The 25413-nt window shown below is 35.1% G+C and overlaps 1 protein-coding gene across 1 annotated transcript; it reads right to left on the bottom strand.

Moving 5' to 3' along the window:
• Window positions 1-3123: 3123 nt before the first annotated feature.
• LOC143568849 (trans-cinnamate 4-monooxygenase-like) lies at window positions 3124-7339 on the bottom strand. The gene is made up of 4 exons (XM_077054900.1): window positions 7001-7339; window positions 5478-5980; window positions 5221-5354; window positions 3124-3783 (listed from the first exon to the last, which is right to left on the bottom strand). Exons 1-4 carry the CDS (start codon window positions 7280-7282, stop codon window positions 3185-3187), a joined length of 1518 nt encoding a protein of 505 aa, XP_076911015.1. The 5' UTR covers window positions 7283-7339; the 3' UTR covers window positions 3124-3184.
• Between the last annotated feature and the right edge of the window lie 18074 nt (window positions 7340-25413).

The following is a 25413-nucleotide window of genomic DNA, read 5'->3' on the forward strand; positions in this document are numbered from 1 at the left end:
TTTATCAAGTGAGTAATCTCGTACCTAATCCCTTTTTATTTTTAATGTTTTGGGATGTTCATGTGTTCATACAAACTTAGAGTCTCAAACTTGTTTATGAACTTTAGTCGCGCAGTATCCCATGTGTTGAGGACGTAGACTTGGCTGTTTATTTGTATGTGTGGATCATTAACCGTCTTGTCGGTCTATTCCGCAGTTTTCATGGTACCATTAGATGAACACGGGAGAACAATCGTTTATGATTTCTCTTTTGTTTACACTTGCACAGTTTTCTTGTTTTATGCTCAATTGGGAGCACAGATTGACTATGAGCTATGAATCTTAGACTTGATCCCGATCTGATTACACCCTTGTTGAAAACCAGACATACACATGTTGCGCGCAGATTTATTGTTATCTATGTATTGTATTAAACTTGATTTCTCACCAACACGCAAGTGTTTGACGTTTATTTTAACACATGTTCAGGTTTGCAGTAGCTGTTTTGGAGCTTGTGGACACGTAGGACGTTTTTACTTTTGGACCTAGATTAAAATGTATCAAGACAAGTTATTGTTGTTCGAATATTTTGCCTTATAATATAATGATTTATGTTGCTTTATGTTATCTTGTGTATACCTTGCGCGTGCGCAAATGAATGTATTTATTAAATATTGACACCCAAATAGTGTCACGAGTAATGAAACAATATGTGGCGCCCCGATGTATAATCCGCCTTTGGTCGGGGTGTTACAACAGATTACTAACATACTATGCTATCTTAAATTTTTAAAAGTATGTCTTATTTAGTTTTTGATCTTAATGCTCTCTGATACAAACTCGGGTTAAATGTTCATTCATTTAAAGTTTAAATGAACAATTCATGAACATAGCAAACGTAAACGAAAATAATTGAACAAAGGAAACAACGGTGACAAATGAACATATATAAACAAACGTAAACCAACATAAACGTATATAAATAAACACACTTAAAATAAACACAAACAAACAAATTTAAAACATCAAATAGATAATTCATTCAATGTTTCATCTAAAAATGAACATAATCAAGCATAAATGGATCAAAATAGATCAAAGTAAAGGTTTATTCCATCTTAGCATCCCCCGCCCCAACGTCAATACAAAGGACTACATATGGAATATATTGAAACTATACTTTCCAATACAATCGTTACAGACTTTTTAGCAGCTTTTATTGTTGCTGGAATTATGTGGTATGGTTCAACATGACTCTCATTGAATTATTTGGGCTTACTCGTTATTAATGGGATCAGGGATACTTCCAACAAGATATATATGGAAGAGTCGGTGTTGGGTTAGCAGAAAATCAAAGTTTATCAGAAGCTTGAACTTATATTCCTATAAAAATTAGCCTTTTATGATTACATCGAAAATAATTCGGCAAAAGGGGGATTATTTAGGACGGGTTAAATTGAAAACGAGGATGGAATAGCGGTTGGATGGTTAGGACATCCTATCTTTAGAGATAAAGAAGGCCGTCAAATTTTTGTGTTTCACATGCCTACCTTTTCAGAAAAATTTCCAGTCGTTTTGGTAGACAGTTAACAGACTGATCTTCCCCAAGAGCTCACATCAACGGGAATGATTGACACCTCAATGTCGGCTCTTCGCCACCTGGGACTGTAGTGTGTTCTAAGAGTTGGGTTGTCTGCCTATTAAAGCGTTACGTGAGTTGGGTTCAGAATGTCATGAGACAGTTTGGTCCATATCCGGTGCAGGCGTTAGGACACCAGGCCATCCTTATACGTCATGTTTCAAATTATTCATTTAAATTCTTATGCAACTAATTAAGCATAAATAAATGTAAAATATAATTTATGGTAAACAGAAGTTAAAAAACAACTTAAGATTGGTTTGGTGGAGTCGTGGAGGGCAAAGTCACTTTTTCAGCCTGTCACATGGAGGGCAACAAGCCAACAACAATTCTTAAATCTTAACACCTAAAAGTCACTTTTAAAGTTTTTTTTTTTAATATAAAATTAATACCTTTATTTCATATTATGAGTTTTGTTTTCTAGTTTTTTAAATCATTTAAAGTTTTAGCTACTCGGGATGAGCATGGTATCGGACCGGCACCGACCGGTCCCGATCCCGAAAATCCCTAATTCTTGGTACCGATCCCGATACCGAAATATTCGGTTCGTTACCGGTACGGTACCGGTACCGGGACGGTACCGGGATTATACCGGTACCGGAGGTAAAAAATCGGGAAATACCGGTACCGGTACCGATCCCGAACTTAAAACTTTGGTACCGATTCGGTACCGACGGTACCAAATCGGTACCGATTGGTACCGGTACCAATCGGTAGGGGTGCAAATGAGCCGAGCTGCTCGCGAGCTACTCGGGATCAGCTCGTTAAAAAGCTCGAACGAGCCGAGCTTAATCGAGCCCGAGCCTGAGCTCAAGCCTAAAAGTAAGCTCGTTTAATAAACGAGCCCGAGCCCGAGCTTCACTTATCGAGCTCGAGCCAGCTCGCGAGCCTAAACGGGCCTGCCATTTATATAATTTTTTAAAATATATATTTAATAATTATTAATATATATATATAATGTTATAAAAAATAAATAAAAATAACTAAATAATATATATTATTTATACATAAAATATAATAGAAAATAATATATAAAAATAATTATATTATTTAAAAAATAACTAATAAATGGTAAACGAGCCGAGCCCGAGCCGAGCTCGAGCTTGAAAATCTACTTACGAGTCGAGCTCGAGCTTTGAAAATAGAGCTCGAAACGAGCCGAGCTCGAACTCGAGCTCTGTGTAAGTTAAACGAGCCGAGCTCGAGCCTGGTCGAGCTCGGGCTCGGCTCAGCTCGTTTGCACCCCTACCAATCGGTACCGATCCCAATTTTGCTCATCCTTATTAGCTACTTTAATCAAATTTAATATTTCAGTTATAATTTCTATCACACTCAACGTTTTATCACTTAACTATTTTTAAAGTTTTTTAATTTAATTTATTATGGCGGTTGATGTTTCTTTGACTTTTAAAAGAGAAGCTAAGTATAAAACAAAGTGTGAATTATTAGTAAAAACGTGACAATATACAAAAGTACAAAACAAATTCAAAATCTTAAATCACACAACACCATCACCAACACTTGGTTAACAATAACAATATAAAAAAAAACATAAACTAAAAATCCTTAAACCGATCTTGGTTTAGCTACAATAGTAGAGTGTTTCAAGATATGCAAACTGAATTGTCCACCTTTCTCTTCGGTATCGATCTTAGACTGTCCCGGTGGTGGCAACAGCTCAAAATTCTGCACCAAACGCCCGATAGTAATACCAAGTATCGGCAATGCAAGGATAATCCCCGGGCAACTCCTTCTCCCGACACCAAATGGTAAATACCTAAAGTCATTCCCGTTAGCCTCAACCTTCGCTTCCTCTTCCAAGAACCTCTCAGGCTTAAACTCCTCGGGTTTCTTCCATTGGGCAGGGTTGTTGGCTAGCCACCACGCGTTGACCAAGATCTTGCTTTCGGCTGGGATGTCATACCCACCGAGCTTAGCGTCGTGGAGGTTCATGTGAGGGACTAGAAGTGGGATAGCCATACGAAGACGAAGAGTTTCTTTGATAACAGCTTGGAGGTATGGTAGGTTTTGGACATCAGGCTCGGTGATTTGGACACCCGGTCCGAGCTTGGTGTCTAGCTCGTGTCTAAGCTTGGCTTGGATCTCGGGATGGTTCACGAGTTCCGCGATTCCCCATTCGATCGACCATAGTGTTGTCTCAATTGCTATTTACAAAAAAAATATTTATAGTTAAGTAAAAATATCAAATATTAAAATTCAAGAATTTTTTGTTTTAATTTAATATATGTAACAAGAAATTAAAATAGTCAAACAAGATCCAATATTGAAGATGAATTATTTAATTTATTTTATTTAGGTGCTAGGAGGTTCGTTGCACGTGACAGTAATTTCAAGACGTGGTAGGTGCAACACCGATTGTAATAAACAAATACATAGATGTAAGTAGAGATGGGCAAAAAAACCGGTTGGTGAACCGGTTCAACGGTTTAAACCGAAAACCGGTTATTTAAAAACCGGTTTGACCGGTTTAGTAACCGCCGGTTCGTATATCGGTTACAAGTTCTAGAGAAAAAACCGGTTACTGAACCGGTTATGGAAAAAACCGGTTAATTTTAAAACCGGTTATTATGAAAAAAACCGGTTATTAACCGGTTATTTTAAAAAAAAAACCGGTTAATTAAAAAAACCGGTTATTAACCGGTTCTAACCGGTTTCTAAACCGGTCCTAACCGGTTAGACCGGTCCGAGTTTTGCACCAAAAAAACCGGTTACTAAACCGGTCCGGTTATTTAAAAACCGGTTTTTTTCCAGGCCAAGAAAAACCGGTCCGGTTATTAACCGAACCGGTTTTTTTAAAAAAACCGATTTGTGCACCTCTAGATGTAAGTCATTTTCTGCATTTATTATATATTAAAAAGAAAAATAAAACAAGAAAACAAAGTCGTGTCTTGCTTTCTAACCATGAATTTTATTGCCTTTTTTTTCCTAAAATAAAAATAAAAAAATTATTATTTCTTTTGTCAATTCAATACCAACGATCGGAGTAGGTAAGATTTGAATAAAGGACAATCATGAGAATATTCATACTAAATATATTAGCCAAGTAAACATTAATATATATTTTTATGAAATGCATATTGTTACAAAACCTTTTTAATATAATAAAAGTCAAATTAATACTAGATAATGGACCTTTTAAGCATAACTCACCAACTCCAAAACACTACGGCTATTACGTGGATTAGACACAAAAATATTGCCACTATTGCGCCACTTGACCCATATGAACTACTTTTGTGTCTGGACATTGATCAAAAAGTACTTACAACTTTTGTGTCATTTACATGTGTACTAATAATTAACAAAAAGTTAATGGCTATATTATTAAACACATTACCAGTATAGGTACCGGTACATGTATCAAGTTTTTTAAAAATTCAGGATCAGAAAATTCAGACTCATCTCTACATTTTAGTGATTTTTCTTTATAAGTATCGCATCTCGTTTAGTGAAAATTAAAGCTTAATCATAATATATTGGTTTTAAAAACTGGGTAGTTGAAACTTTAAAGTATGAAAATAACATTTAATTTTTAGAGCATTCATTTCTTGACTTATACTATTAAAATGATAACTGCATACCTGCAACATTGATGTTTTCAACAATGTAAAGAACATTGTCTTCATTGATTTCACCCTTCTCCTTAGCTTCAAGAATATGATCAATGGCACATTTCAACTGGTTGTTGTCCATCTTCTTCGTGCTCGCAACCTTCCTGTTTTCGCCAAAAACAAAACCCGAATTAGTACATTGAATGAAGTGAATTATTCAAATCCATATATTGTTTTTTAGAACGACAGCTATATTATAAAAGACTATACAGATACTTTATACTTACTTCCTTTCATCAACAAAGTAATCTTTAAAGAGCTGAATCCTCTTATCCTTAACTTCCTTACACAACTTCAAATAATTCCTCAAAAACGGTCTCAAAATCGGAATAAAATCACCGTAATTATACTCGAAACTCTGCGCTAATCGGCTGCGTTCGCCATTCAACGCCTTGAGTTTCAAAAACAACGGATCGTCTTCGCTTTCGAACCGTCTATCGAACATGATCCTGAACATATTGTTGTACATCATAAGCTGTAACCGTCTTCGGATCACAATACCTTCGGTTGCTGCCGCTGGATTCTTCTTCACATCCTCCACTACGGCTGCGGCCTCGGCCTCCCACCCGTACCGGTATTGTTGAACAACTTTGTTCGTGAAGAACGGCACGGTCATGATCCGGCGCATTTTGCGCCAGTGTTCGCCATAGACGGTGAACACCATGTCTTGCCCCTTTCCGGTGAAGATATCGAACACAACGTTACGTGTTCGAGATCCGAACTCCACTCCCTGTTATTATCAGGGTAGAGAGTATACATTATTAGACTATGTGTAGTGATTTAATTATTAAAAAGCAAAATCATTTACACTATAGAGTTGTTCGTGTGAGCTTTTAGATTTGTTTTTTTGATTATTTGATTTTTGAAAAGCAAAATCAACTTTTGAAAAGTTACGTTTTGAAGTTTATGAAGTTGTTTTACCAAACACTATTTTTTTCCATTGAAATATTTATGGACATTCATTAATTTTAGTAAATAGTTACTAAAAAGCGATTACAATAAAATGTCAGAAAAACACTTTTACTTTTTAATAAAAAAATAGTAAGCAAGAAAGTTTTAGAAGCTCACCCAAACACTCCCTATTTGCTGTGATTTAATTATTAGAAAACAAAATCACTAACTTTCGAATAAAAACATGTAATAACTTAATTAAAAACACAATTATTATATTATTTTTTTAAAATAAAATTACGAGTTTGGTAGCTTAACTGGTTGAAAGAAGTTGCGAAGGTGCGTAGTTATTAAAAAACAAAATAACTTAGACCATGTGTAGCTATTTAAATAAAAATACAAATCACTGACTTTTGAGTAAAAACATGTAATAATTTAATTGAAAACACAATTATAATTTTTATTTTTTAATAAAATTGCGAGTTTGGTAGCTTAATTGGTTGAAAAAAGTTGCGGCCCCACACGCATCGCCACCAATGGTTCGGCTAAGAATATCGGGTGGTGGAACCAGAGGATTTTGGGGAAGAAAACAATGATTAGATGGGTTATTTGATTCAGGTTCGTCAAGTACATACCACCACCAATGAATCAGATTCAAACAGGTATGATTGATGTGACTTTTTTATTACACAAGTACTTCAAACACCTTTATCGTTCTATACGCCTATGACGAAATGAAATCATAGGCGTAAAGCTGATAACGTGCAGTGGTTAGTCCCGCTACACATATTTCAATTATTTATTTGATTTATTTTGTAATAATATATTTTATGATAGTATTTGATTTTGTATCCTTTACCTGAGTGTGGAGCACGTCTTTAGCTAGCTCTGGTGACGACACAACGACGAGGTTACGTTGGCCCATTCGGAGGAGAAAAATCTCTCCGAATTTTTTCGCAAGCTCGGTTAAGTTGCGGTGGTTAAGATCATCGCCAACTTGAAGCCAATTACCGAAAATTGGCACCGGAATGGGTCCGGGAGGAAGCTTAAACTTCTTACCACGTAACTTAGAGACAATGATTGCACCAATAATGGCTGCAAATAAGGCAATTAGGGTTTTCTCTACAAGGAGAAGATCCATGGTGGATTCCGGTGGCCGGAATTGGTTATGTGTTTTTAGTAATAATATTTTTGTAGTTATGTTTTTGTCGATGGTAATGAAAGTTTTATAGGTGATGATGGATGGGGTTAGGTGGACGTGGAGTTGGTCAGACGGCAAGTAGGTAACGGCGTTAGCCAGATTTGACGGTAAATCTAATCATTAATTCCTTTTCCCCATAAAGAATTGTTTGTTTTCTTAATAGCCAACAAAAGGTGAACGGTTTAGCTATTTTCTACGGAGCCTTTAAGCGCCTCTAAATATTACTTCTTTCGTCCCATTATAAGTGTCTAAGTTTGATTTTTCAAGTCTTTCTTGTTTAACTTTGACCGACAATATTTTTGTTTGTGTTATATAATACTTGATGTAAAATATATGAATGGATTGAGTTTTAAATGTATTTTATATTGATATAATTTTCATCAAGTATTATATAACACGAACAAAAATATTTACGGTCAAAGTTGCAAAAGAAAAACTTAAAAAGTCAAATTATGACACTTATAATGGGACGGAGGGAGTATCAGTTTCAAAAAACTCACCCGTGTAAAGGTTTATTAAGACTCACTCAGAATCGAATCAAATATCATAAAGATCTTGATTTTTCTTTATTGTGCATCCATATGTGGTCTTTTCCCCATAAAGAATTAAATTAATTATGTATAGCCATCAGATTAAGATATGATTAAATTGGTTTTCTTTGTTATATTTTTGTTTAAATTGTCATTTTCTTGATTTTTATGTTGATTATATTTTAAGCATAACTACATAAGCATCCCACTTATTTTAACTTTTTTTTATTGACATATTTTTTTAAAAATATGTAATTAATGAATGAATCATGAGATAAATGATTTAAGTGTGAAAAGTAATTATAACTATAGATTATGTTTTTAATTGTTTATGTTTATAATGACAAAGTTGTAATTATTAATATTACATAAATAGAGAAATTAATTATAACCCTTGATTCAGTTGATTGTGTTTCAAGTGATATATGTTTATAATGATAAAGTTGTAATATATAACATAAAATGTTTTTCAAATCTAAAAGGATAGTTTGGGAATATTTAAGTTAGCATAATTTAATCAATTGAGTATTTATTAATGTGGAGCATTAATATATGTTGATTTTTATTAGGGTGTAAACAAGCCGAGCAATTTAAAATCGGTTTGTGAAAAAGTTCGATCGTGTAAAGAGCTCGAGCTTATTTTGTCGAGCTCGAGCCGGCTCGTAAGTCTAAATGAGTCTGTCATTCATATAATTAACTCATATAATTTTAGTTATATATACATACGCATTTCTTCAAGTTGATTAGGTAAAACAAAACTTCGTGTTTATTTTTCTTCTCAAACCAAGGGTGCAAACTAGCCGAGTCGAGTCCCAGCTCGACTCGTATAACTTACATAGAGCTTGAGATCGACTCGCTTCTATCTCTATTTCTAAAGCTCGAGCTTAAATGTTTGAAAAATAGTTAGTGTCGAAATAATGTGAAACTTACATAAAAGAAAGAAAGCACGAAATATGGTTAGGAGTGGAAGCCGGGAGGAACACTCTCACCACCCTATCATATGGGTGTTTTTCGGTTTTTTCGGTCTGGTTCTTCGGGTTTCAAAGTTTTAAATTTTGACATGAAACCCAACCGAATCTCTCACGCGTTTTTCGGGTTCGAGTAATTCGGTTCGATTTTTTCGATTGAGTTAATCGGGGTTCAATTTCTCGGGTTGGATTTCGGGTTTCAGGTAAAAGTGATAGCCCTATCCTATCATATCTCAAGCATTACATGTAGATCAACATTATATTTTACATTATTTATTTTAACATTACTTTTTCTAATAAGCACCGCCTTTAAAAAAATATGCCTTATTCTATAAGTCTTATACGTTTGAAATGTCAAGGTTTATATAAACATGACCATCACTATTCCGAATATACATCACATATTAATTGAGTCAACACGTATATAAAACGATTTGGAACAATTATAAACGACATGTTAATGAAATATCAAATATGAATTCTCGTATACGTGTTTTGGAAATATGCTAAGTGTAGTTTCTCATAAACACTTGTGTTACTATTATTATTTTTTCTTTTTTGATACTTTTAAGTTTATTTAAATTGTATTTCTTAAAGTTAAAATTGTGTGTTGACCTCAAATATTAATGTGATTGTGTACATATTTGAAAAGGTAAAAGAGGTGATTACGTAGAGAGCAAAAAAAAAAAAAAAAAGAGTTAGATCGGGGTAGGTAGGACGGCCCCAATTGGTTCACGAATGGCTTTAATTGTTCTATGCTTTGGGTGTCAACTATACACAACCTCTCATCTCAACTTGGATCCTGACCCCAATTATTTTATTTCTCAACATGGTTTTATATTTAAACAATCACATCAACCTCTTTTTTTTAATTTAATGTTTTTTTTAGAACTAGTCAAATTCCCATGTGCATTGAGATGGAATTCTGACTGTATGGTTTACTTCATCACAATAACGATACGGTACAAACACTCGGTATAACAACTGAAAGAGAAAACTCAAAAAATAAAGTCGTGATATGCATGAAAGAATATCAATATGCGTCATACTATTATTATTATTGTTGTTGTTATTATTATTATTATAGTTAGTTTCAAAAGATGTGTCTGAACTCTGAAGTTAACTTTGGCGTGTCGTACCAATTGTTTTGTAGTTTTGTTCGATAAATATTTTGATTTTAAGACAAAGTAACTTGAAGATGAATAGGCAGCACGCTATGCACTTTTTGACATTTAATGCTTTTCATATCATATTTCTTTCAATTCATTGTGGATCATTTAAACATTACTTGCTTTATATGTGGTTAAGTATGCGAGATTTTATTGTTTGATCATGTAAAAGAATGATGATGTCTTATTCGGTATGTAATGTTTTGAATTGAGCAATAACACAAGAAAGGGACACTAGGTTTAGAGTCGTCTCAGTGGTGTTGTCGCATTCTGCGTTTTATGAGGCTATAATGGAGGTTGCAAAACCATGGACAAACCGTTTGAAGGTCAACGGGGTTGAAGTGTAAAAAACCCCTTATATCTTTATTCAATAGAAATGTTTATTTGAATCAAGAAGTGTGAAACAACAATAATACTAAATTTCTATTGTAATAGGGTAAGAATGACAAGACCCAAAAACAAACTTTTCCATAAGATAAGATGAAATGAGATCTTGCACTAATTGAGAATGTAAAGCAACGGAACATGAAACCCTAAATGACCAAAACGTATGAAAACGAAGACAACAAAGAAAGCGATTGTTGGTGTAACAACGTGAAAATTTCGAGTTCAAAGTATCAACTTTTCAAAGTCTAGGGACTAAAATTGCCAAATACCAAACTTGAGGGTTAAAAATGAAAAATCTGACCCATCGCGTACCACGATGAGGCTTCTGACAAATCGTGACACTGGGTATCGCCACGTGGCAACACCGCCGACACGTGTCACCACGTGTCGCCACGTGTCGCCACGTGTCGCCACGTGGAGCGGTGCCTGCCACGTGTCGACACGTGGCAGACCTACCCTGTTACTCGACAGACCTACATCGCGGTACGCGATAGGTCTGTCCAGGGACCCATCGCGTACCGCGATGGGGACCAAAATTTTGTCTATAAGTAGCGACCATGGGCATTTCAAATCTGCACACCAAATCAGCTCTAACCTCTCACTACTCTCTCTCTCTAGCCTTACCTCGACAAGCGTGCCATAATACCTCGATAAGCGTGCCCCGATCCCTTGTTTGTGTGTAACGTTTCCTCGAAGTGCTTGCCACCCTCCACCCATATTTAACCAAGAATGGCGTTTGTTCTCGAAGTACGTGCCACGAAGTTGAAGATTTGGCGTATCTCGATTAGCGTGTCGAGCAAAGTAAAGCGGCGTTGGAGTGCTGCTCGAGTCTAGAGTTTTCTTTACGCCACTTAAGGTTAGGCGTAATATCGAATTCAATATAATCTAATATTATATTCAAGGCTAAAGCCTTAAGTCGAGAATATACTCGATACCTCGATAAAAGAAAAAGAAAAGAAAACATAACAAATAAACGAATGAAAATATAATTATTGAATAATTGTTGAATACATATATATGTGTGTAAATATATATGTATATATTCTTTGTTATGAAATTATTATTTATTGAATAAGAGTATTCTTAAATAATAAAAGAAAAGATTACGTTTCTTGGAGAAGAAGAAACGTTGGGTTTTTATATAAACTAAAGGTTTATAATTTACTTTTAAACAAGAGGTTTTCAAGTAAATAAGAATTGAACTAAAGGTTCAATCGAGGATTGAGATATAAGACTAAAGGTCTTAAGCCGGATCGTGTATCCGACTAACAAATATTTATACTCGTACTATAGGTGCGAGATAAAGAAAGGGAAAGACCCTTGGACGGTGAGTGAAGCCGATCCTAAAGAGATAAGGTGAATACGACCCCATCCTAAAGAGATAAGGTGAATACGCCCCCAGACTTTTAAACTTGTTTTCAAATGAGTCAAACTTGTTATATGAAATTGTTTACAAGGAACTATGTGTTCCTAAAACCGTTATAACTATGGGTATAAACCTAGCCCTCAGACTGTGGTATACGTATGTCTGGATCCTTACATAGGTGGTACTATGCGATGTATGGGCATGATCGCACCACCCTTGGTCGTAGGATGATCTCCTGCAGGGAGTACGACCGTATGTGTATATTTACGGGTACTTAACTAAGTCGAACGCTGCGGTGTTTGCTGAGGTGACCTAGCGTAGAGGCTCGTATTTATAATGTGTTATTTGACTTGGTTATTCCTAAGCCACGTTGGGCCGAGGCAGGCGTAGCCTCGAGGAGTAATTAAGTAAAAGAAAATATTTTTGCGTCAGCGTGTTCACCAGCATTCGTTGCTGACGTAATTTCTTACATTTTGCAGGTGAACAAGTGTAGCGCTTGGGATATCGAAGTGCTTTGTATATAAATCCGATGGCTCGGATTTCTTTTGTAAACTTAACATAGTGGTTTGTATTTATAAACATATAATCTTTTGTTAACTTAAACGGGTGTTCATGATCCCGTCTTTTGAATGTAAATAAAAATTATACTTTTGATCCTTGAAGTTTTATAAGTCTTCCGCAAATAAACGCAACTCTGATTTATTTACAAACACGATACCAACTTATGGGTCGCACTCCTAGGCCTTAAATAGGGGTGTGACAGTCGGGTTTAAGTCTAATAATACCATCCAAATCCTTATAAAACTGTTAATTGATTTCCCCAAGTCCTTCAACTCTAATAATGTGTAACAAGACACACAACACAACCCACAACATTCGTCTATCCAGTATTAGCCCCACTGCATTACAGCTAAAAAAAACACGTAAACATAATATATGCTATTAGAGCTTTCCTAATCGGTTCTTTATCTCCAAATCTAAAATTACATTAAAAATCGTTATCTTTATATATTTTTTTCAAATAAATAATTATTTTTTATACCTTTAATTATCAGTACATTTTCTTTTTCACTCACAACTACTTCAAAAAAATATTAATAAATTATAAATGATAAACAATGTTTCTCCAAATTTAACAATGAACAGTAACATTTTATCTTTTTCCTCCACTCACAACCACTTTAACCACATCCTTAAAAATAAAAAGACACTCACATAATATCGAAAAACCCCTTGTAAATGCTCATTGCTACTAGAATTGGACATTTTAACATGAAGCCCCACCAACATTGGTCAAGGACTTAAGTCGGTATGCATCGTATAGTAATATAAAATATATAAAAAGAATGTAGGTGGGAAGCCAAGACTAGAGAAGGTTTATGATGTAAAATATAGGAAAGGGTGTGAGTGGGATTTGGGAAGCCAACACAAAAGAAGGTCCAGAATGTGCGTACCGTATACGGTAGATACATACCCCTAATGGCCAAATTTTAATATTTGTGGATATGTTCACATTTTATGATAAACTTAAACAGCAGCCATCCAAATTGTGGTGATGAGTTTTGTATACTGAAAATGGTTTTACGTTATCAATTAATTATTTAAGGTTTGCTTTTCACAAGCAACATCTTGGTTATCCAGACTACGCGTTGTATGGGACATGAATTGTGTCAGTTTATGTTGGCATGTTTAAGTTCCTGGTGCCTCGTATAGTCTTATATGAGATGTATAGGTCTATGCGACTCGTATAGACCTATACTCTGAGTCGTATATAAAATGCAATAATATTTCAAGTCTAAACCTCGATTGTATTAATAATTGTTATTACGATAATTGATTACATATAAACCTTATTTATAAACATACCAAACATAGAACAATAAAAATCCTTATATTCACAAGGTTGTAAAAGTCGCTAGACGGATCCTAGGCGGGTGACTGGGGAGTTGAGTGTGCTCGGAGTACCCGGGGAATACTCAGGCATGGTAAATATAAAGAATATTAATATTTGGATATATTATATATGTCAAATATCATAAGTTTACTAATATTTATAACAAAAAAGGTGAATATCATTATATCAATATAAATAACAAAAACACATTTTTAAATAATAAATTATTCTAAAAATTGTAAATATTAATTAAAGAAAATGATATTTGTTTTTTAATATTATTGAAATACGAATTATGTTTTATTTTTTTAAGTTAAAATTGGCCCAAGTTCACCGAATAAATGTGTTTCTTGCTAATGTTGACCACATTTGATCGATTCTTAATAAATATGCGGAGTTAAAGAAACTCGTCTTGATGACATACCTTGTAGCGAGTACTCGGGGAGTACTCGGCCTTGTAAACATACTTTTACAACATTGATTAGAATAAACAAGGAGAAAACTAACTCAAAAACCCTTAGTTTTGTAAATACGACAAGTCCTCGTACTTACGTAAAGTTAGTCTTAACAATATAGACCAATACAGCTCGTATAGGCACAATTTATTTATTTATTTTAATAATTATTTAAAATTTGTAAAGAATATAATCGTTTGGTATTGGAGAGGTTGGTTAAAACAAAACGTTTGATGATGGAGAAGTTGGATGAAAACAAGGCGATTGACGATGGTGTCAAATGACATTGACAAAAATCAACATGAGTAATATAGCATTTATACGAGTAGAGGTGACAGTTTTAAAAAACTTTGAAAAAGATTGAGAATTATGGGCAAGTAGTTCATCCACGAAGAGCTATACAATTCGTATAAGGCCTATATGAGGCATATAGTTCATCCATGAAGAACTATATGTGACATCAAGACTTATATGACTCGTATAGGCCTATACAACTCGCATAAATTGCAAAACATCGCGACTCTGATTTCTCCATTCATGTGTCAGCACACATCGTCAAGTCTTATATACAGACACCATGGAGTGGTATTTGTATATAGCATCCCTTATCTTATTAGAAAAACTAGCATAGGTAATTCTTAGAATCTTCAAGTTTTTACATTTCTAAAAGTTAACTTCAGAAACTTAATTTACAGAAGTTCTGTTTAACTTGTTTATGTTGGAATACCGTATGCCCGAGACACATAATTAGGTTAATGTGGCTAGTTGTGTTTGATCCAAGTCGGGTCATACCCAATAACGAGTTAGACACACACCAATAATGTATTTGTTAAGATAAGATCTATGAGACAAATACAGAACACGATACATTCAGAAAATCGGGTTTCTGAATACCTACTTGAAAGTGTTAAATAAATTAATTGGTTAATTTATTTATTCAAATAATTATTATTGGAATGATTATTTAACTATGTGTTCTTTTATAAAATGGTTTATGAAAGATGGGGTGTTTATATATTTTATAATGTATAAAATAAATAAAATAAAAAAAATAAATAAAATATATTTTGGGGCCGGTTTTGGGTGGGCCCCACACCCCAAGGTTTTGGTCAAGTTTTGTCATGGATTTGGTGAAGGTTGAGTGTTTATTACTTGACTTAAAACCTAACACAATATATGATATTGATTGGAAGATTTTATAGATATCAAAAAACTTTCAAGTAACAAATAACACACACAACTCTTTCCTTTTCCTTGTTCTTGTTTTTCGGCCAAGATCAAAAGAAGAGGCTCGGGTCTCGGTTTTTCGTGTTCAAGCTCCCTAACTTAGCTCGGTGTGTGTTGGAGGCTCGGGGTATATTCCGTTTGAGGATTTTCCCTTTGAAAGTCTAGCATCAACATCATCATCTTCTTCAACATCAACTACACTCTTAAAAGGTTAAGAATGTAAGTGTTTATAGTTTTGATAGTTTAGTTTTTCCGTATCATTTGATCCTTGCTTCGGGTTTCTAATAAGTAGATTATTGGTAATCTTATGACATGAATAAACTAGGTTGTTCATGAACATATCTTATATAAACTTGTAATATATACATATATAAACACATGGATACATATGTTTAGTTTGTAAATATCACGCTTCCGCCTTAATTGTGACTAGTTAAATGGTTAACTAAGTTTAATATATCCATAGAAACCAACAAATGGCATCAAGAGCCGGGATACGGGAAACTAGGCTTCGGGTTTTCGGTTTTATATTTTTCCCTTGAAAGATTTTATACAAAAAAATTAACATGCATAATTTTTTTTTGTATTTAATCTAGTTATATTTTTTGGCTTTGTTCAAAAAAAATAAAAAATAAAAAAAAATAAAACCGAGTGAAATGGGCCGAAGCCCATTTTGGATGAATGGGCCGAAGCCCATAAGACCTTTCATTGGGCCGAAGCCCATGTGTTTTGACATGTGGGCCGAAGCCCATAATCAAGTTATTGGGTCAAGCCCAAATGGGTTGGGCTAGGCACGATAAGGTCGAGGGTTTTTGGAACGGGTTCCTAAGACATAACGGGTTATGTTTGTTAAAACTAGACCGAGCCGTAGACCAAATGGATGTTTGTTGTGATTGTTATTAATTATTCAAAGTTTCGGTTTGTAATAATTAATTAGGGGCAGTTTTGTAATTATTTATTCATATGGGTATGTAATAAATAGTTTATTTGTAATATCTTTATTTTATAGAAAAAAATGTATTAGGACATTTGTTTTGTAAATTTAAAGAAGATTGCAAAATTGGAAGTTTGGGCCTTATTGGGCCGGGTATGGTGATAATGGGTCTCACAAGCCCATTAAGGGGATTCAAGCCCAAAAGGACCTAAGCCCACCCATTGAGCCCAAATGGAAGCTTATGGAAGCTAAGGCCCAAGTTCAAGCCCAATGGATCACAACGGGGTTGAAGAAGATGCTCGAAGCATTTGGATGCGGGATCGAGTGGGAGCTACAACATCCATGTGTCATGTGTCCCTTAGGATCGGACCTAAGACACACACTTGTTTCGGCTAACAAGTGTGGTCTAACTTAGTGGCTCGTGTCTAGTATAATTGTGTATGCTTGTTAATGATTGTTTGATTATGTGGTTGCTAGATATTAGGATATCAACTTCGTCACATAGAATTAATTAACAAAGCATAAAACGGGTTCTAATAATTATCGGTAATTACGTGACACGTAGTTTAATAAAATGGATTTATTAACTAGCCGTCTCACGCCCATAATAAAATGGTTTTATTATAAATTAGAATTTTGAAAATGGTTTCAAAATAATCATGTTACTAAATGCATGTTAGAACATGATTTAAAGTTTTACAACTAGAATTATTAAAACTAAAAATCCCTTTTAAAATTAAGGATAACAAGTTAAACACCATCCTTTTGTATAACGGTTAACATATTAGTAAGCTCTTAGTGGGAAAAAGGTCACCTAACCGCGTAGAGTAAATTAATATGTTGAGGTAATTTTGGCATATAAATGGGAAAAAGGTCACCTAACCGTTTGTATGTTAATATTACAAGTTGATACAAGTAGGACGACTTAAATTAGAACCATGTGAAGAGGGTCACCCAAGCATGGGGTCTAATAGGTGTTGATGGGATAAACATGCCGACACGAAATATGATTTCGAACCGGTCCCATAAACTCTAGAAGTTGCAAAAGGGTTTGCAATTTTTATGAATAACTACCTTGATAAACCGACAATGGGAAAAAGGTCACCTAACCGGAGTCGGGTTTATCGTTGGATTCTAGATTTTAATTATTAATTATATTTGGTATATATAAAAGGGTATTAATAATTAAAAAGGTAAAACACTAAAATGAACTTAATTAAAATTCTGCAGATGGCCGCACACGTCGACGACAACATAATCCCTAACGTCCAAAATGTATCTCTCCGATCTATTCTCGCTAAAGACCGTCTTAACCACAATAACTTTTCGGATTGGTTCCGAAATTTAAGGATTGTTCTAAAACAAGAAAAATTATATCATGTTTTGGAAACACCTATCCCCAATGAACCGGAAGAGGGAAGTGAGGTCGAATATATGAATTGGGTCCAACACACGGAAGATTCCATTCAAGTGTCATGCCTCATGTTGGCGACTATGGTTCCCGAAATCCAAAAGGATTTCGAAAACCATAATGCGTACGACATGATTACTCAACTTAAGGAAATGTTCCTTAAGCAATCAAGAGTTGAAAGGTTCGAAACGGTTCGAGCCTTGCATGCATGTAGAATGGATGATAATCAACCAGTTTCAACTTATGTGCTTAAGATGAAAAGTTACATTGATCGCCTCGCCAAGCTCAATTGTCCCATCTCAAAAGAGTTAGCAACGGATTTGATCCTTAACTCTTTGTCGAAAAGGTTCGACACTTTCGTGCTAAATTATAACATGAACGGGTGGGACAAAAACATTGGAGAACTTCACTCAATGCTTAAAACAGCCGAGGCGAGCATGGGTAAAAGGGTTTTACCCGTGTTTGCGATCAATGAAGGTAGATCCAAGAATCGATCTCAACCCAATCCTAAGGCTAAGGTAGCAAAAAGAAAGGGTCCTCCTGTGCATCTTAAGGGTAAGGGCAAATCACCGGTTATGGCAAAGAAACAAAAGGTTGTGGAACCGAGGGGTCATAAGGATGATCCTTGTTTTGGTTGTGGTGAGACCGGACATTGGAAACGCAATTGCCCGGTCTACCTAAAGGAGCTAAGAGACAAGAGGAATGTGGGGCATCCCTCGGGTAATGTCTTTATGATTAATATTGAGCTAAATCTTATTTCTTCTAACACATGGGTATTGGATACCGGATGTGGAACTCATATTTGCAATTGGTTGCAGGGGTTCAAAAGGAATGAAGACTTAAAGAAGGGCGAAGTGAGTCTTTTCATGGGCAACGGTGCAAGGGTGCATGTGGTCGCTAGAGGAGACTTCACTTTATCGCTTCCAAGTGGTTTGGAAGTTGTTTTGATAAATGTTTTGTATGCTCCTAGTTTGACTAGGAACATTATTTCCGTGCACCTTCTTAGACAATGTAACTTTGACTTTAAATTTGTAAAATCAGAAATGCATGTATTATCTAATGGTATCTTTTATTTTAAAGCTGTACCAAACAACGGTATTTATGAATTGGTTCATGACAATACCTCAAATAGCTCATTATATCAAACTTCCACTAAAAGACTCAAAAAGGATTTGAGTGATTCCTACATTTGGCATTGTCGTCTTGGACACATAAACAAGAATCGTGTAAATACTCTCCAAAAGAAAGGTCTTTTGAAAACAAATGAGTTAGGTTCGTTTGATGAGTGTGAATCTTGTATTCAAGGCAAGATGACCAAAGAACCTTTTAAAGGTACAAATGAAAGGGCTAAGGACTTGTTAGGTATTATACATACGGATGTATGCGGACCTCTCAAGCCCACTAGTAGGAATAGTGAAAGGTACTTCATTACCTTTACCGACGATTTTAGTCGATATGGGTATGTGTATCTAATGAAACACAAACATGAAGCCTTTGAAATGTTCAAGGAATTTCAAAATGAAGTACAAAATCAGCTCGACCGAACAATCAAGGTACTCCGCTCCGATAGAGGAGGCGAATACCTAAGTGATGCTTTTCAATGTCATCTTAGAGATTGTGGAATTATTTCACAGTTCACTCCTCCTGGAACTCCTCAACATAACGGAGTATCCGAGAGGAGGAATAGAACACTGTTGGACATGGTTCGATCAATGATGGCACGAAGCTCACTACCGCCATCATTTTGGGGATATGCGCTACTTACAGCGGCTCGTATTTTGAATATGGCCCCGACCAAAAAGGTGGATCGAATACCCTATGAAGTGTGGCATGGAAAGGTTCCATCCTTTTCATATTTAAGGGTATGGGGATGCATAGTTTATGTTAAACGTGACACCCCAAATAAGCTTGAGGCTCGATCCATCAGGTGTATCTTCATAGGATACCCAAAGGATGATATAGGATATATATTCTATGATCCTAGTGAACAAAAGGTGTTTGTTTCACGCAAAGGATACTTCTTAGAAACTAAGTTCCTTATGGAAGGACCTAGTGAAAAGAGAGTGGAACTTGAAGAGGTTCAAGAATCACTGGATGATACACAGTTGGTCGATACTAGTTTTCAACACGAGGATGTTGAAGGTGATCAAATGGTTGATCATACACACGTAGCTCGCAGATCTAGTAGGATTAGTCGACCTCCCAAGAAATATGGATTTCTCGTGGATGATTGCTACTTGGTCGATTCGGATGAACCGATCTCCTACAAAGATGCTATGTCACAACCTGATTGTGACAAGTGGCTTGAAGCCATGAGCGCCGAGATGCAATCCATGCAGGATAACCAAGTTTGGGAATTGGTTGATCGTCCACTTAACTCCAAACTGGTTGGATGTAAGTGGGTCTTCAAGAAGAAGACCGATATGCATGGAAATTTAGATACTTACAAAGCTCGACTTGTAGCAAAAGGTTTCACGCAAACTCAAGGGATTGATTATGATGAAACCTTCTCGCCGGTCGCGATGCTTAAGTCAATCAGGATATTATTTGCCATTGCAGCTCATTTTGATTATGAGATATGGCAAATGGATGTCAAGACCGCTTTTCTTAATGGATATCTTGAGGAAGATGTCCATATGGTTCAGCCTGAAGGTTTTGTCGATCCATCTAATCCTGATAAAGTATGTAAGTTAAGGAAATCAATCTACGGGTTGAAACAAGCATCACGGATGTGAAATCATCGTTTTAATGAAGAAATCAAAGCATTTGGTTTCGTCCAAAACGGTGATGAGGCGTGTGTGTATAAATGGGCTAGTGGGAGTATAATCATGTTCCTTATTTTGTATGTTGATGATATACTTTTATTTGGAAATGATATACCAAGTATGGAAAACGTTAAAGCGTGGTTAAGTAGTCGTTTCTCAATTAAGGATCTTGGAGAAGCGACATATATCTTGGGAATAAAGGTCTATAGGGATAGACAAAGGAAATTGATCGGACTCAATCAAAGTGCATACATTGATAAAATCCTGAAAAGGTTCAGGATGGAAAACTCTAAGAAAGGTTTGGTACCTATTCTTAGAGGAACCGTGTTAAGCTCATCCCAAAGTCCTAGCTCTAAGGAAGAGCAGGATAGAATGAAGCATGTTCCTTATGCTTCGGCAATAGGATCTATTATGTATGCAATGATGTGCACTAGACCGGACGTCTCGTATGCTTTAAGCATAACGAGTAGATACCAGCACAACCCAGGTGACAGTCATTGGATGGCTGTCAAGAATATATTAAAATACCTTAGAAGGACTAAGGATATGTTTTTAATATATGGGTCTGGTGAGGAGGAACTCGTCGTAAAGGGTTACGTGGATGCGAGTTTCCAAACTGACCGAGATGATTCTCGGTCACAGTCGGGATATGTCTTCATTTTGAATGGAGGCGCTGTCTCTTGGAAGAGTTCGAAGCAGGATGTTGTCGCGTTATCCACTACTGAATCTGAGTACATCGCCGCTTCAATGGCAGCCCAAGAGGCTGCATGGATGAAAAAGTTCATCATGGATCTAGGGATTATCTCTACCATTCAGGAGCCCCTAGAGATATTCTGTGACAATGAGGGTGCTATTGCACAGATCAAGGAGCCTCGTGCTCATCAGAAAACGAGGCACATTGAGCGCAGATTCAACTACATAAGGGATGAAGTTGAAAAGGGAAAGATATGTATTCATAAAGTTCATACCGATCGAAATATTGCGGACCCACTCACGAAGCTCCTCGATAGGCCAAAGCATGAGGGTCATGTTTGTGCATTAGGACTTCGGTATTCTAGTGAGTGGATTTAATCTGTATTTAGTGTTTGTATAAGAATGAATGTAATGGGTATCTCATGAAAATTAATTATGTTTTAATTATTCAATGAGTTATGTTCTATATTTGCATGTTTAATCCATGAATAACTTATGTTGTTCTAAACGTCCGTAGTCGATCATACTTGTGGGAACAAGTATGAAGGTAAGACTATTATGAACCCGGATTGGTTGATATTCATTTGATGAATATAGGGCATAGGCTTGCCACCAAGGTTCATAGATATTTGTGGGATACAAATGTTGGACATGATCCGCTCTCAAGGATCACTGCATGGAGTTAGTGCAACTGATCATAAGTAATCCTTGAGTAAAGGCGAGTATCATTGTGTCCTTTGACCTGAGATGCATATTGGATCTGGTTTTTCATCAAGTCTGATATCTTGACTCTCTTCTTTGTTATTTCGGTAACACGATGACGTGTAAGAAAGAGCTCAGATATCATATGAGATGTCAACGAGGATGTATGCAGTCAAGATGGAATTTGTTCCTCTTATGTGTTGAGAGTTTAGATGTCTAAGGTCTGTTAAGTTAAATCATTGAGAGAATGATCACTCTGTGTCTCTTCGATTTGACAGGACATCTGGTAACAAAGGGATATAATGATAAGACTTACCTATATCATATCAAGTATGGACTTGAAGGGGATGATGTTATTGAATGGCACTTAGTCAGACACACTAGGGGTGGTGACCTGTTGTTAGGCGGTATTCACCATTAGCATTAACTTCTTATGAGTCACGTGCAAGTGGGAGATTGTTGGAATACCGTATGCCCGAGACACATAATTAGGTTAATGTGGCTAGTTGTGTTTGATCCAAGTCGGGTCATACCCAATAACGAGTTAGACACACACCAATAATGTATTTGTTAAGATAAGATCTATGAGACAAATACAGAACACGATACATTCAGAAAATCGGGTTTCTGAATACCTACTTGAAAGTGTTAAATAAATTAATTGGTTAATTTATTTATTCAAATAATTATTATTGGAATGATTATTTAACTATGTGTTCTTTTATAAAATGGTTTATGAAAGATGGGGTGTTTATATATTTTATAATGTATAAAATAAATAAAATAAAAAAAAAATAAAATAAAATATATTTTGGGGCCGGTTTTGGGTGGGCCCCACACCCCAAGGTTTTGGTCAAGTTTTGTCATGGATTTGGTGAAGGTTGAGTGTTTATTACTTGACTTAAAACCTAACACAATATATGATATTGATTGGAAGATTTTATAGATATCAAAAAACTTTCAAGTAACAAATAACACACACAACTCTTTCCTTTTCCTTGTTCTTGTTTTTCGGCCAAGATCAAAAGAAGAGGCTCGGGTCTCGGTTTTTCGTGTTCAAGCTCCCTAACTTAGCTCGGTGTGTGTTGGAGGCTCGGGGTATATTCCGTTTGAGGATTTTCTCATTGAAAGTCTAGCATCAACATCATCATCTTCTTCAACATCAACTACACTCTTAAAAGGTTAAGAATGTAAGTGTTTATAGTTTTGATAGTTTAGTTTTTCCGTATCATTTGATCCTTGCTTCGGGTTTCTAATAAGTAGATTATTGGTAATCTTATGACATGAATAAACTAGGTTGTTCATGAACATATCTTATATAAACTTGTAATATATACATATATAAACACATGGATACATATGTTTAGTTTGTAAATATCACGCTTCCGCCTTAATTGTGACTAGTTAAATGGTTAACTAAGTTTAATATATCCATAGAAACCAACAGTTTACTATTAGGTATTGTATTTGTATGTTCACTCAAGTTATAGATAACTACAATTCAAATAATTTATTATTATATTAATAGTTTCTAATAATAGAAAGAAAATATTGAGGACATGTTCGTGTAAAATTTTGCCACTACTGAAACTTGTGAAAATCATTTGAGAGTTGAGACATGATTGATTTGCAAAAGAGCTGAGAATGAAACACCTAAGTATTACTGTTCATTACCATTTTGCCTTCTTCTCGTACGTACGTATACCGATAATATTTCTATTCTAAATACTTATTACATATTTGATATTTCAATTATTTTAGTCATTGTTAATAAAATTATAAAAAATAACTAAAATTACTTTAAGCTGCTACAAATACATGTTTCATCATAAATAATCCAGGATCAAAAAACGAAATCTAGGGTTTAATTGTTTATAGTAAAACATAGTTTACAACATCTTGTAATAGATTTTGGTTTTGTGATAACAACCGTATTCATAATTCTGTAACAAATTCTCAATTGTTAGTGTGTTTGGGGTGTATAAAGATTGATGGTGAGAAATTGATTCATAAGCCTGTGACGGGGAGGGGTGGGGATGGGATTAAACCGGTACTGCGTGGGAACCCCCCCCCCCCAAATATATATATATATATATATATATATATAATATATATATATATATATATATATATAAAAGCCGGGTCAGTTTTCACCGGTTTCATTGATTTTTGTGGAATAATGAAGAAAAAGGAAATGGAGGAAGTCGGGAGAAGTGGGAAATAAATGAATATGATAACACCCTCTGAGCGCGCACACACACACCATAGGGAAGAGGCGACTACATCTCCTCTAAGGGAGTGCCCAAATGAACCTAGAGGATACCCAAAGGCACACCGTGATTAACGATGTCTCTACTTACAACTCACAAGAGGTTATGCTCAATCAGCCTCAAATCAATTACTTCCCACTTATCAATTCTCCTGAGTCAGTGTCTACACAAGCTACGATTACATACAGTTCGGTCACGACTCGATTAGTAATGACCAAACTAAAATCAAAAAGAATTTAATGGAAAGAAAAAGGAAATTTTCGACTAGAACAAACGAACTAACAAAACACGATGTAACAATTGATTGGGAAAAGAACCTAGAAGTGATTGTATATATAAACCTAGTGATAATGTGAATGATTAAGCTAAAAATGTAATAGGACTATGTATAAACCAGATTATAATGGAATCTCCAACCACTAACCATCGTCACATCCACCACCATCCTCCATACCTCCCCCAACGTCGACCAATTTCTTCTTCTTTATACTTGATTTCTCACTCGAATTCAAAACCCTTATAAAGACATAAAATTCTATTGAATTTCAATTATTTTTGCTTATTTTCAATTCAAATTTCAATTACCTTGATAAATTCCAATTACTTCAAAAAAATTTTGCTAAACAAAACATCCTAACGGTTATGTCGATAGTGATTTTATTATAGGTAGGATATTCTACTTCAACTTATCAGTTACGTAACTGACAACAATATTAATTTTCTAATTTTTCATGCATTTCTTTTGCCAAATTTACATGTTAAACAAACGAATAACCAAATCAAATTATGTGCAATAAAATGTGCTAAATGTAAGGATATCACCCTCTAAAATAAATAACTAGAAATATTTAATTAGGTTTATATTGAGTGGAAATAAAAGATTTACTGTTCCATGAATTCATGTGAATTGGAATTAAGAAATGTGACAAAAGTTCTAAGCTTACCTACTCCCCACAATAAAGAGGCAATGATCATCAATACCCCATTGTGACGTGGGTTCTTTTTGATCATGTACCGGGTATGACATAATTTTTTTTATATAAGTTAGGTATTAGTCATGTTGATTAGATTTAGAAAGTATAACAATAAACGCTAAAAATAAAACAAAAAAAGGAAAACAAGATTGCCATGATTTACCTAAGTACTCTAATCGAAAATTGGAACGGATCAAAACCAGAAGCATACCAGTATTCAGACAAGAGATCGGATGGTTTAGTCTCGATCGATTACCTTTATTTAATAAATAATTTTCAAACGTTTTTAAAAGAAGAATTTATATTGTTTTTGTTTCTCTCTCTAT

Source organism: Bidens hawaiensis, unplaced genomic scaffold (assembly GCF_021521415.1).
Source record: "Bidens hawaiensis isolate Kalapana, Puna unplaced genomic scaffold, B.hawaiensis_p1.1 tig00024236_1, whole genome shotgun sequence".
Classification (NCBI taxonomy): Eukaryota; Viridiplantae; Streptophyta; class Magnoliopsida; order Asterales; family Asteraceae; genus Bidens; species Bidens hawaiensis.

Bases quoted from the DNA above. Each gene is read 5' to 3' on its own strand.
- LOC143568849 (XM_077054900.1), bottom strand. From the start codon at position 7,282: ATGGATCTTCTCCTTGTAGAGAAAACCCTAATTGCCTTATTTGCAGCC. The intron at 5,355-5,477 runs GTAAGTATAAAG...TGGCGAAAACAG, and splicing joins TACTTTGTTGATGAAAGGAA to GAAGGTTGCGAGCACGAAGA. The intron at 3,784-5,220 runs GTATGCAGTTAT...TTTTGTAAATAG, and splicing joins TGAAAACATCAATGTTGCAG to CAATTGAGACAACACTATGG.